This window comes from Melopsittacus undulatus, chromosome 1, assembly GCF_012275295.1.
Source record: "Melopsittacus undulatus isolate bMelUnd1 chromosome 1, bMelUnd1.mat.Z, whole genome shotgun sequence".
Taxonomy (NCBI): Eukaryota; Metazoa; Chordata; class Aves; order Psittaciformes; family Psittaculidae; genus Melopsittacus; species Melopsittacus undulatus.
The window spans coordinates 112,112,028-112,126,206 of NC_047527.1; the positions used below are offsets into that span (position 1 = coordinate 112,112,028).

Genomic DNA, 14,179 nt, shown 5'->3' on the forward strand with positions numbered 1-14,179 from the left:
CAAACTCCAGCACTTTGTCCTTTATTTTCTCAGGCTGTTAAACAGACAGACCTACAGTAGGAGTGTTAAAAGCTGGTAAAACTGCTCCCTTGCTACAGCTCCCTCAATGACTGTGTTTTATTTTATGAGGCAGACTTTCATTCTGAAAATAAGGTCTTCCATACTATGACATGGTTATGCATGATGATAGGAAGCAGCAATATTAATTTCAAGTCTTGTATGTTGTGTGTTGTTCTTTAGCCAGCAGTTCTCTAAGACTTGCTACATGATTCATTGTGCAGAGCTAACTGTTATTGGTTTTCCTTCTCTTTAACCGCTGTCTAATAAAATGAGTATGTGCCTGCCACCCCTTGTATATGTATGCCTTAAAAGTGCGTCACCCACCCACTGTCTTTGGAGACAGTAAGACAGCAGTAAAAATATTTTTCCTGGATGCTGAAAGATATTGCAGAATAAATAATGAGGAAGTAATTCGTATCTAGGAACAGCCAGTGTCTTGCAATATGCTCTGGCAAGAAAAAAGTTGATTTCAGAAACAGGAACAACCATGGCTTTTTTTACATGAACATTTCTCTCCTGGAAAAAAAAATAAAAACACACACGAGATATTCTTCATTTCTTGTAAGTTAGGGGCCCATTCTTATAGGCAAATCCACTCCTAGTCTTGTACTTGCTCATGAAGGCAGTTACATTGCTGCACTAGCAATTATCAAAGGCTGTGGTTTTGGATAAGGTCCTAAGGCATCATTTTCCAAGACAGATATGCTTTTTTATCTGAATGAAAGTGAACAAATTTTGAAAAAAACCCAACAATTAACAACATCCTGCAGTTAGTCAAAGCTGAAACTGGTCATGGAAATGAAATGTCAAGATTCCAGGTTTGGAGACAGCTGCCTATCTCGGATCACAGCCATACAGCATGCAAAAACTTCTAAAATTGCTTGCATCCTCTAAAATAAATACCAGATGTTTGTTTATCATATGTGCAGAAAGTTAAGTGTCAAATAATTGTAGGGAAATGCATTTGATGTTCATCTTCAAAAGTACTGTATTTCATCACCACCTCTCTTCACAGTTCATTTTAATGTGAAACACAAGTTCTTGAAACAAAAAGGCCAAAACAAAAGAATAGTTGTTAAAGATTTGTATTACTACCTCAGCTGGAGGAGACTGAATCTGAGAAAAATAGGTTACTTCTGGTAATGTTAACACTTCAAGACCTCTGTGGAGATGACATAAAAGTTAATTGGAAATCACATAGTGTACTCTATAAGCATAAGCCTCCAAAAAGCCTAAGAACTTCTATCTGTTTGGTAACACAGCTGTACTAGAGATACTACCCTCTGCAATAATTCCTCTGGCTAACATCATTCAGAACCATGTCTTACCACAGCTACATTTTGGTACCTTTAGATGCCAATTGTTAATAGCAGTTCATATGGTTGAACTTCAGCTCTGCAACATTTAGAATGTGCATTTTACACACAATTTTGCATTTTACAGAAAGTAAAGTTTAAAAAATCATTGGAAAGAAAACAAAATACATCACAAAGCGGTTAATGAAAGTGAGCTTAATAGCTCATTAAAATATCATGCAGTTTCTGAGGGTAGTTCTCTGAATAATTTATTTCTCTCACCTTACTTGGAGAAGAAGACTGGTACATTTAGAGCTTGATTTACAAACATACTTAGGCACCACAGAGGGGTGCTCAGTGTTGCAATTGTGTTTGCACACACCTGGAAAGGAGCGGTTCCTCTCTGGAGGCCACTGCAAAGAACTGTCAAAGGGAAGAAAATGCCTTAAACTCTGCCTCTTTCCTGGACCTCTGCATTACACAGCGTTAGTACTAAAAATGCCAGTCCTTCTGCTCCTCTTCTGCTTAGCCCCACCTTTCTTATTTGCACTTCTTCTTTTTCACAAAACACTAATGGAGAAAGGTTATTCTTTTTTCTTATACCAGCTTGTGAGCAAACACACCCTGGTATGTGGCAGGCCTGGGGTCGCAGCTTGCTTTTCCAAGAGGTTTAAAACTGTGGCACACAGCTAAACACTCAACCCATCAACCTCCAGGTGTTCCAGGAGAGGACTATTGTTGACATAGTTCCTGGTTTTTAGAAGCACATTAGATTTGCTTATCTGGATAGAGCGCACCTATAAGAAGGGATGTTCTCACTAACCAGGGATGCCTTCCTACTCCTGTACCATATTACACAGTTATTGGAGCCATGAACACTAATGAGGTTTCCCCTTCCCTATCTAGAGGCAACAAATTAAAGGTCTTCTCAGAGTCCTTCTCGCCCAGTATGCTGAGATGCTGACTTCTGGCAGGAGGATTTCTGCTTGCCTTTTAAATTCCAACAGACTTCAGGCTATATTCTTTGTGTGTCTAGGGCTTAGACCTAGGCAGTGGGATAGGTGCTGTGGGATATTCAGTGCCCTGGGAGTTAAAGAAGTATATTGAATACCAGCATTTGGGACCAAGCATAATCTGGGGAACTGAAATTTTTTGATGGAATAAGCCTGAGTTGCCTTAACAGTCAGTGACTGGTAGCTGTAATTGTTAGTTCAGGCATCAACTAATCAAACCTTCCCCTAAACCCCCAATGTTAAATTTTAGCTTGCCTTCAAATACCTAGAACTCTTGTAATAGGCCATCGCTTGACTTTATTCACAATGAAGTACTTACTGTATATTAAAAAGCCCCTACTAGAATCATTTCAAATCAGTTGGAACAGTACAGGCTTGGGACCCTAATCATTTCAAAACTGAAGAGCTGTTTCAAATTGTAAGAGAAGCAGATCATTTAAATAACTTAGCTCTGCACTCCCTCAGACTTCCAGATTTTCAAGTGCACTTCAGCCTGGAAGTGAATGTGGTATTGGACATAACTCAGTGCAGCACACTTTACAATCAGCAGAGTACAGTTTGGAGAGCATTTCAAGTTAAGCTGAGATTGCTCAGTGCAATGATGCCCACATTCCCCCATTAACTTTCAGATTGCAACAATCTAACATCTGACACTCTCCAGTTACTTTAAATCACTTGATTGTTTTTGTAAGGTGGTGCTGGGATTTTTTTTTTTAAGACTAAAATCTTTTATCATGACAAAAAAATATGTTGCAGCATTTCACCCCTAAAGACAAGGGCTAAAATGTTACATATTGAATTTACCAGCCTTAAAAACTGGGGCAGGGGCTTTGCCCTGAGAGCTAGTTCTATCTGTCACACACAAGGCTCCTATTCTTCTGCTGGAAGACTTCAAAATGCTTCGCATATGACATGAGCATTGAAAGAGCAACCAGTCTTTCCTCAAGCGCTTCCTCCAGCCTTTTGAGAGAGCATGTTGATTTAACTGCTCCAGCGCCTTTGGATATATGACACACATCCAGGAAAAAGGATGCCTGTGGAACACAGAGGTCATATATTCTGCATCCTGGAACTTGGGAAATAATAAAAAGCCTAAGACATTCATGGGACATTCACTTGGGAAGAGTTAATTAACCTATTATTATCCTACTAAGGTCTGAACAACTGAAGTTTAGAGGAATAAATTATTCCAATTAATATTTTATGGGTAGTGTCATTTTATAGTGAATTAAGTGGTTTGCTTTAGGAAACAAAGAGAAGGTTCTAGCTGCAGAGAAAGAGGGTGATGACTTTGATTTTCATTGGCTTGTTGTTATGGTTAAAGAAAGGCTGTAAGCCATTTCAAAGCGGTGTCACCAACCTGGCTGTGAGAAAGTTTTGTGCCTAGTTTCATCCATTTAGCACCTGGAGCTGTACACTGGGACAAAGGTTTTGTTTGCCAGCAGAACTGACTTTGAGTAGCTGCACTCCTGCACCCCACACCATCCTTCCAGCTATGTCAATACATCTTCTGTCGTACCACATGATGAACTAGATAAGTAAACAGATCTGTCTGACAAACAAATAAACAAATGGGGGAAGGGAAACTTAACCTAAATCACTTGTCCATTTGGCTGCAATGTAACTTCATGAGAGAAGAAGAATGAGTGAAGAAGAGAGGGCTCTAACACGCATTCGTGTGCACACCATAGCATTCATTTCTCCTGCAAGTTCAAAATGCCATCATTTCCTAATGCTCATTACATTTGACAGTTGGAACAGAATTATTGCATCTGTGCTAATGCTTCTTTCTGTTTTCTTCAAATACTTATACAGTACAAGGAACTCATTTGCTTTTTCCTCAGCAAAATCCCACAGTGATTCAAAAGTATCTTGTGACTCACTAATACACCATGGGTTTCTTTTCTCCTCTTCTGTTTGCAAATGATGAGCCCCTGGGTTTTAGCAGAATTCTTGTTATCATTCCCTAAGTGCACAACTTTGATATTGAGCTATTAAATTTCATCTCATTTTTAATACTGCAGTCCTTAAGGTCGTTCAGCTCTCACTGCATGAGTCTCCCCTGTATTGACAATGCCTTGCAGCTTCGTGTCCTTAGCAAATTTCATTAGCATCTATTCAAGGTAGTTAATGAAAGTATTAAGTAAGATTGTACACGAGACTGATCCTTGAGGAGCTCCTCTAGTAACTTCTCTGCAGCCTGGTGTTTTCCATTTGCACTGATGGGATCTCTTGTTCCTCCACCACAGAGGAAATTTAATTCTCTGGCATGTGAATAACACTTCTGGGTAATTAGGCAAATGTTCCCATCTCTTGTGCTGACACTATTTACCAAAAGAGGGCATTATGGCTATTGTGGCTATATTATTATCAACAATATTTTGCAATTTCCTTTATATGAAATCCTTATTATCTTTGTAAAACTTGGTGGGGGGAGGGGAACAGAGTAGGTGTCACTTCTGCTGTGTTGTTATGCTCTGAACTGATTGTCCTTCTGTCTCAATTCATTTGTTACCACAGGTAGATCTAGGCCTTCTTCGCTTTGTTTCTGGAATTGGGACTCAAGGAGCCATCTCAAAAGAAACAAAGAAAGAATATTATCTGAAAACATACCGCGTAGATGTCAGCTCCAATGGAGAGGACTGGATTACACTGAAGGAGGGAAACAAGCCTGTTGTAAGTCTATTCTCCTGTACCTCTCTTTGGCCAAGAACTGTTTAGCTACTATGAGTTATTTAAAAAAAAACAGGAATAAGGTATCACAGTTTTCATCAGGTTGTTCAGGGTTAATAACATCCCAAATCCAAAACACAGCTATTGTCTCAGTAGTAATGAACTACAAAAATTGTTTATCCAAAGCACAGAGCAACTGAAAAAAAATGGTGCAAGGCGCAGCCCTGTCTGTTGTACCCAACATAATGTGAGTGGTTCAGGTCTTTTCCCTGGAGTGTGCTGCTGTTTCCTAGTTTGCCAGAGATTTTCTATGTGACCTTAAAAAAAAAAACTGTGGGCAACCTTTTAGAAAATATGTAGCTCCCTTATCTGCAGTGAAGATGTGGGTATGCAGTGTGTCAGTGCCTCAGATCCCCATGCATAGCCACGCTGTCTTGCAGGAAGGCTAGCAAGTGATTAGTAGTTTGTCAGACTTCCAAGCATTTCAGTGATGGAGGTCATGCAGACAGATAATTAGGCACATCTTTCCATCCTTATAGATTTTTAGCACCTTTCCATTTATCAGCAGATTTGCTCTCTGTGACCTCCAATGAAACAGCTTTAGACACTCCTCTAAGAAAAAACTTCATTATGTGCTACCATGAGCATAGAGCTCATTACTGAGAAGTCAATTCTGCTCCAACTCTCACATGAATAGTCTCAGTGAGGCTGTGCTTCCCTTCCCACCTCACTCAGGATGAGACACTGAAGTTGGGTTTTAAACCACAACAGCCTGGGAGCAGCATCCCTCGAGGCTGCCAGTGGCTGATGCAACTGGAAAGATTTTTTGGTACCTCCCTTCAAAACAGCTTTTTTGTGACCCTTCTGTGAAGACCCAGAAGAGCTGTACAATATTAAACTCTATCAGTGTAACCATATCTAGCTCTAAATATTTGGTTACTGATATTTGTCCCTGATTCATCTGTAAGTGCTATGCCAAGTCCACTGTATTTGTCTAAGCAAAATGATAGCAGCGTTTAACACATACATCTTTCTTCCTTAAATCACTTTGTAAAACAACAAAAAAAATGAATCCTGAAAGCTTCTCTTTGACAGGTATTATCCTGTTTTTACAGAGAAGGAACTTTAGAAGGTCAAATGCTACAATACGGGTACTGTATAATGATGTATAGAGGTACAATAATTGACTTGCCCAAAGTCGTAAGAGGAGCAAACGCTGTGCCTGGTCTCCTGAAACACAGGATCTCCTGGCTCTGGTTTCTATAATCTGAACAAATGCCTCTTTCAGAATCAGACCATTCTTGACTTTCAATACCATCTTCTATTTGTAAACTCTTCAAGAGTGTAATTTACATGAGTTTCTCTTGTACATGATGTCCTTAGTGAGAACTCTTACTAAACCTGTATTATTTGTTCAAAGGGTTTATAAAAGTATTGGTTTTCTAAAATGGCTATATTTTACCATTGATCAGGTCAAGAAAAAAGCTATGCACCAGTCTTCCTCTGATATCTTTAAACAAATGAAAAGTTAAGTAGTCTTGGCTACTGAAGAAACAACAAAAGCAGGCAGCCGCAGATCTCTTCAAGCCAGCTTCACACAAGAGCTGGGACACGAGTGTTCACTAGCTGCATGTGAGAAGCTGTGTACTTTTGAGAAAAGACTCATTTTTTTCTGTCAGAGTCAGACCTTGACAAAACTACAGCAGGTTCTCCCAGAGAAAAAAAAAAGTTGCTGAAAAGTAGCTCCATCTAAAATCTTTTGCTAGATATGAAACTCCTATGTTAAATTACTTGAGGTATAACTGAGCCTGATGAGTTGACAGCTGTGCGCTGCTGGCCTCTGCTCTACAAGTACATTTATTGCAAGTAACAAACAGGAAAGTGGACAGTGTATGTATCTCCCATAAAAGGAGAGAGGTTTATATCTATGGAAAACAGGAAATTGTTCCTCTCTACGTGAGGAAGAAGCAGGAAGCTGAATCACCTTCTTTGGGCTAGAACATTGCAAGGTTTCAGCTCTGCTAGGAAGGAGCGTGTCTGCAGGATCCTCAACATGAAAGCACAGCACAATCTTGACTCTTCTTGTGGAAGTCTCATTGTTCATATAATTTGACTGCTAGCCTCAGGGGACATAGACAAAATCTTAGAGCCTGCTATGTACATTTTAAATAGACTTCCATCTCAATATGCAAGAAAAACTGAGTATGTTTATCCTTGTTAAAAATTATTTAAAAACAGCAGGTTAACAAAGCAAGCTTTGCAAAATACACTCTGCAAAACTCCTTTAAGTCCAAGGGTAACAAAATAATGTGTGTTTTTATCCTAACTCCATATGGGATATTTACGGTCTGACATCCAAACTTTGAATTTGGCCCAGAGGTTCTGAAGATTTTTGCATCATTCTATAAATGTACAAGGAATAAAACCACCTAATGGCACATAGAGGGATTCTTCCAGGACATGGCAGTCCTTGTGTGAGAAAGACCATCATATGTCATTCCTGCATATAGATCTGGCCATTAGGAACACTTGAAAATAGGCAGGGAGTGGACAGAACCTTGTGGTACTCAGTTGAGCTCTTGCTCTCAAGATGGTCCTGAGCTCTCCTGATTTGCTCTGCAGTGTTATGGTGAGTTATGGGACTCTGCAGCTGGCAAGTATTTTTTAATATTATTGAACAAGTTGAATCCTCTTTTTTCCTCTCCAAGGAAAGCTTATCTGTCTCCAAAAATTGGCTTAGAGTTTAATGAAATAATTCCCCATGCAAGTCTTCTGTCGCAAACCTCCCTTCCCTAGATAACCGTGGTTAGACCTTGAATCATAACTACCTGTAAAACACAGAATTATAAACACCATTTCAGAGAAAGCCTAACAAATATATATTTTTTCTTTCCACACAAAGGTGTTTCAAGGGAATAGCAATCCCACTGATGTTGTTTACAGACCTTTTGCCAAACCAGTTTTAACACGGTTTGTGCGAATTAGACCTGTGTCTTGGGAAAATGGAGTATCGCTAAGATTTGAAGTTTACGGCTGCAAGATAACAGGTATGTCTTGGGAAGGATTTTAAAACCAAGGGAACTCATTTTGCCTGTGCTGTGGGTTTTATTTTTATGAGTGAAATGCATCTTCACTATTTCCGCTGTGGTCTGAGTGGATAAATAATAAAAGAAAACCCTGAAGATGACAAAACACCACAACCCAAACATACAGGGTTGTCTGAATGTTGTTGTGGCATTGCTTCTTAGGTGTTCAGTTTAATTATTTTATAGATCCATGCAGAATACCTGAAATACACAGACACTTTGCAAATTCCTATCTTGTTTTTCCTTCCTAAACCTCCAGTGTCTCTCCCTCATGCCTGCTATTTATAGATAGTTCTCAGCAGGTTTCCCAAGAAACAAACATACATAGCTTGAATTGCAAGGTACAAACACTTAGATCTGAAACCTATTCAAGCGTTATCCACAAAATACTATCTTGGATTAAAAAGAAACCAAAAAACAAAAACCAAAAAGCAAACCAGTCACAAGCAAGAATGTTTTCTGAAGTCTTTTTTCCACCTAGTTTTAGTATTTCTATGACTTCTACAAAACAGAAGCATTTTTATATGTAAAGTAATAATACAAATTATATTTAAAGAAAATGTTACTGATTTAATAGATTTACAAAGTTGATTTTTCTAAAAAATACATACCTCCATTTTACAGCATTTATTACAGTTCATTGGCACTGATTTTAAATAGCTCTAGAGGTTATCTTTTTTTTTAAGTGTTTCTTTAGTCTTGAAAATGTTTCTTAGGAATTGTTTCCATAAAGCAGGAAAACAAGATCACTGATTACTATGTTATAGAATACTAAGTCATTCTATGAAATATTTTCAGGTTAGATGAAGATAATATCAGCTGAACTGCTGTTACATTCTATATTGGAAACCTCTAATTCTTGTTAGCAGGAACTCTGAACTTATATTTAGCTGGAACCATAAAAGAAGCAACTATTTAGCTTCTGTGTCATTTGAAAAAGCCTGAAGACCAAAGAAACACAAGATGAAAATCTCAAGTACAGCAATAAATTATAAATTACAGAATGTATAAAAGACTTCTATTTCCAGTGTCACCAAAATGAAGGATTCTACAACCAGGTGTTTGCTGATTTGGGAAGTTTTCTCTAGGGAAATATTCACAAATTCATACGTGACCCTGCACTCTTTGCCTTAGCAAGAAGAATAGAAAACAAGAATAGAATACAATTTTCTGATCCTTTTGGTTCCCATCAAGCCAGAAATACTTGTGGTATTTTGGTACTTCCTGCCAAAACTAGGATGCACAAGTCTGAACAAATGAAAATTGTACACAAATCCAGAAAGATTATTTTGGATGTAAGAAAGAAATAAGTAATTGCTGATGATAGCTAAATTGTTGTGTGCTGTTTCTGTTTTGGTGCTTGTTCAGATTAACTATTTATTTGTTTGTTTCTCTGTAGATTATCCTTGCTCTGGGATGCTGGGTATGGTGTCTGGGCTCATTCCTGACTCTCAGATTACTGCATCTACTCAAGTTGATCGAAACTGGATCCCAGAAAATGCTCGCCTCATAACAAGCCGTTCAGGTTGGGCGCTGCCACCAACTACTCATCCATATACAAATGAATGGCTTCAGATAGACCTTGGAGAAGAAAAGAAAGTGAGGGGAATAATTGTCCAAGGAGGCAAACACCGAGAAAACAAAGTATTCATGAAAAAATTCAAAATTGGCTACAGCAACAATGGGTCGGATTGGAAAATGATCATGGATTCCAGCAAGAAAAAGATAAAGGTAAGGAGGAAAGCTCTGCACTAAAAAAAAAAAAAAAAAAAAAAAAAAAAAAAAAAAAAAAAAAAAAAAGAGTTACATTTAAAATAAAAAAGAAAAAAAATTTTCATTAAATTTGTACACATATATCTCTGACCTTAGAAAAGGGATGAAGCCTGGGACAGCTGGGATGAAGCCAAGCAGGGGGACTTCTGGAGCAGCAACCCTGAAGGGATGCTGTGGGAACCGTCCCATGCCTGAGGGCAGGAGCTAGCCTTAGGACATTTGCCTCTCTGCGGCAATGGTTTTGTTTATTCACAGCTAGTTCAAACTTTGGGTCTGACAAGGGTGGTGTGACTCTGTGGCCCCTAGGTTACTTGAAAAATACCATGTGATTGTAATATGTGACACTGCCAGAAAAAGTTTCCTCTGCAGTTTTTCCACTGATAGTGAACAAATTCATTTGAAACACTGAATCACTTTTCTTTTACTTCTTTTTTGTCTGTGCAGTAGAATGAGAACAGTGTTATTTAACTCAGTGGGGTATGTGCTGGATTTCTGAACTGCCTATAGACTACTTTGGGAGCTTCACAGACTCTTTGTAATGGTCTGATCCAAGCCTCACCAAAAGTGCTGGAGTTTTTGACTTTTTATTCCATCCCAAGTGAAAAGTATAATTGTACTGTCACAAGTGAAGCATCTTTGAGATTGTTTGGGAATAAAGAGTAGCTGCTTCATAGGTTCAAGCAGAAACCTCATGACATTTACAGAGGAAGGCTTGCTGAGTTAGATTCAAAGGAGAAGAAAATGAGTGTGGCCCAGAAAAGTTTCTGGGAATGTACCCATTTTGGTTTGGTTTCGAATGTATGCTTTTCAAGACGTAAGTTCACCAAGAGTTTATCTTATTTACCCTAAATCCCATTCATCAGGTCTCCCATCCCATTTTGCCATCATTCGCACAAAGTGCATTGTTGCCTCAAAGGGCACAATCCTTTTTCAGTCTTCCTACCCTGTTGCTTGAGGAAACAAGTGGGCACACAGTCCTCTTCACCAACTGCTGCTGCAATACTGGGATGATCAAGAAATCATATATCACGCTGTACCTTCAAAAGGCAAATTGGTGTGGTTCTTGGCAGATGAGAACCAAGAGTTGATCTGTATCTCATCTGTGTAAGCCTGAAAATTGGATGCAAAAGCTGTTTTGCTATATAGACTAGTCCATTGGACAAACCTGTCTTTCCTGAAAGGAAAAGCTGAGTGCGTCCGTGGATATAGTTTTTCCAGGCACATTTAGTAAATATTGGACTTCATTCTCTCCTGTTTTAATCTCACTGAATATGTCTGCATTTTCTCACTTTTCATCATTTGTTTTGGGGATTAAAACTAAACGAATTCAGCCCTTGCAGTCAGCTCCTTTCTCTTGTTACCATGAGTTTTGACTTCATCATAAAGTGTGAAGAGAGTGTAAATCAACAATGGGATCTAACCATTTTCTTTCTAAAATAGATGTTGTTTTGACATGTACTTCTACACTGTGGCTCAACGAGGGAAAAAAATAATGCCATATGCTTTCAAAGCAGTGCGCCGTCTGCTGCATGGCTTTCTGTTTTCTAATACAAGCACTTGCCATCATTGTCAGAAGTTAGCAGTATGACAAGAAAACTAGTGTGCTAACTAATGCACCGAGCCCATCCTCGGCTTTCATCACTACCAGAAATGAACTTTCAAGATTAACGGAATGGGGAGGGTTGGAATTCAAATCTCTGTGGCAAAATTATAATCCTTCCCAAAAATTCAAGACATTCGATAAACTTTCTTCCAAAGCACAAGTTTTCTTTAAAGAGTATCAGATAAATCCCACTATTTGGGAGTCTGAGGGATTTAAAATGTTAATACTGAAATGTAGTATTTTTAAATGTAAGTGGAGCTGTATGGGACAACATGCTATAATGAGTCACAGCAGGAATGTGAATTAGAAACAGCCCTGTTATATGAAATGAAACACATCGTTTCACTTGCTTAAAATCTTGACTTTCAATAAAAAACAACTGCATTTTAAGAAAGAAAAAGCAGTGACAAGCTAAAATAACAACAGAGTATGTCCAAAGGCTGAAATTTTACCATGTTTCTCAACAACGATCTTGTCATCCATGCCTGCAGCTCCTTTCACTAGGACTACTGCAACTCCTTCCTCTTTGACTGACCTGATTTCTGCTGCTTTTGAATGTGTAGAATGTTTCCCCCTTTAGCACTCAAGGAGTGAACATCACAAACCCTCAAACATCCATACAGAACCCCATTTTCATTTCAAGATCCAATTAGTATTTTTGTCCATAGTCTTACTCAAGCTTACTCCATAAAGTCATCTTTTTCTTTCATACTTCTTTCCTCCTTTCACTTTTTCTGGGTTTCTTTAAAACTTGTCTCTTAATTTCTGGTTAAAGAAACTTCTGAATATCATGCTATTTGGAACAACCTTGTTAGATTTTTATGCAATGTTTATTTTCATTTTTAAAGATGTTAGGAAGAATTTTTTTCCTCTCACCTGTTTTGCTTCTCTTTTGTTTAGTTATTATTTATTATTTATTATAACTTATCTCTGTAGTGAAGTAAAGCAATTTGTGACATAGCCTATATAAAAGACACTCACAAAGGGAAGTTTTACTGTATATTCCTCTCTCCTCCCCCACAAAAAATATCAGTATGTGTTTTAAATGAACAGTCAAAATCAAATCACAAGCAGCTCTGCACTACAGAGGACAATGATTCAATATCATTCTAGATGCCTTTTGAATTTTAATGTCTATGTGTCAGTACTCCAATACTGATGTCTTTTATAAAACAGTTTTCATTATTATATGTTGCTATTAAGACTACTATTAGAAAAGAAGCAAGGATTCCTCAGATATACGTGTCTGTCTACTTTTTACATATAAAGTAGTATTCATTCTTTCTCACATGCTAGGTAGCTTTTCTGATCATTTGCACTATATTGGTGTTCAAACATAATAATATGTAATTCCATGTTAATTACATCTGACAGGCCATCTCCTTGTGAATTCTTGACATATGTCTTCCAAGCACTGGCAGAGCACCAGGTCAACAACCAGTGTCCCTTGAAGCCATCTTGGGAGTGCAATCTTCTCTAGAAAGTAGGAACAGAAGCATTAATGTTGAAATTATTTTTTTAATTTAGTTGTTTATAATCTCCCATCATCATTGGCTTTTGAGATTGGCAATGTAGCCAACTGCCAGAAGGGGCTCTGGGCCGTTGGTCCGTAGTACAGAGGTGTACAGTAAAACTAAGCCAGGCTTTTAGGACTGCTTTGAAAATACCACTAGCAATCAGGTTTACCTATGCTGGTTTTGTGCAAATACATATTTTAGGAAATACAGACAGCTTTTCCCCATGGTCTCTGTTTCCTCTGCCCCAAATCAATTGGAGGAGTTCATTGCATCTTAGGTTTTCTTCTCCTTCAAAAAGAAGAGGATCTGGTGGTTTCTTCCTGCAGAAGTCTTCATGCTACACAGCTATGAGTTGGAAATATCTTATAATAGTGCTTCTAATCTTGAATTTGAACTGTAGTTCAAAGACAAATCTTTTTCATGCTTTGCCATTTTAACTAATTCATAGGAAAAACAAAAATACTTTAACTTCTCTGTTACATACATTTCCATATTTTGCATTTAAGATCACCCAAGTAATTATTTACCATAAAATAAGGCAAAAATAACCCCTTTTGCCTCTCTGGGGTTATAAATTCTTCATGGCAAGGACTGTTTCTTTGTACAGTTAATTCATTCTAAGGACCAATAGTCTCCATGGAGGCACCCGAGGTGTTGCTGTAAGTACAAACTATAACTTGTTCTATATGCAAAAGATCACTGACAAGAGAAGCCTAAGGTATCAAACAAATGCCATTGAGAGCTGCATTATAGCTAAAAAACCTGGAGTGCAACGCAGAGAAGAGATTTTCCTCTGAAATGTACATTTGCCGACCCTGCCTGGCCCGTTGGATTATATTGCAGTTTTGTCAGGAGGCAGCTTTCTTCTTTCTTTCTTTCTTTTTATTCTTATTCAATAGCAGGCTCACTGGAAGAACTCTTGCAGCTACTGGAGTTTAATTTATGCCTTTTGAAATAACTACAACTTGTGAAACTCTGTCACTGGGGGAAATCAGATTGAAATTTTCTCTTGAATAGTTGGATTATTATTGTAACCACTTAAAAAGTGACAGGATCTTCACCTCAGCCTTTTTTTTTCCCTGAGAAGTGTTGAAAATGTCACCCAGTTAAACCCCAGATCAGAGTGTCATTTAAAAACATGTCTCATTAAACAGTCAGC

The 14,179-nt window shown here is 38.1% G+C and overlaps 1 protein-coding gene across 5 annotated transcripts in view; it reads left to right on the top strand.

The window, feature by feature from the left end:
* Window positions 1-14,179, top strand: part of NRP1 (neuropilin 1) — a 115,439-nt gene that overhangs the window by 76,572 nt on the left and 24,688 nt on the right. For all 5 annotated transcript variants that reach the window (XM_034068387.1, XM_034068394.1, XM_034068399.1 and 2 more), the window contains 3 exons: window positions 4,889-5,044; window positions 7,944-8,088; window positions 9,527-9,858. In XM_034068387.1, coding sequence (XP_033924278.1) covers window positions 4,889-5,044; window positions 7,944-8,088; window positions 9,527-9,858 — 633 coding nt within the window. The remainder of the gene's footprint in view (window positions 1-4,888; window positions 5,045-7,943; window positions 8,089-9,526; window positions 9,859-14,179) is intronic.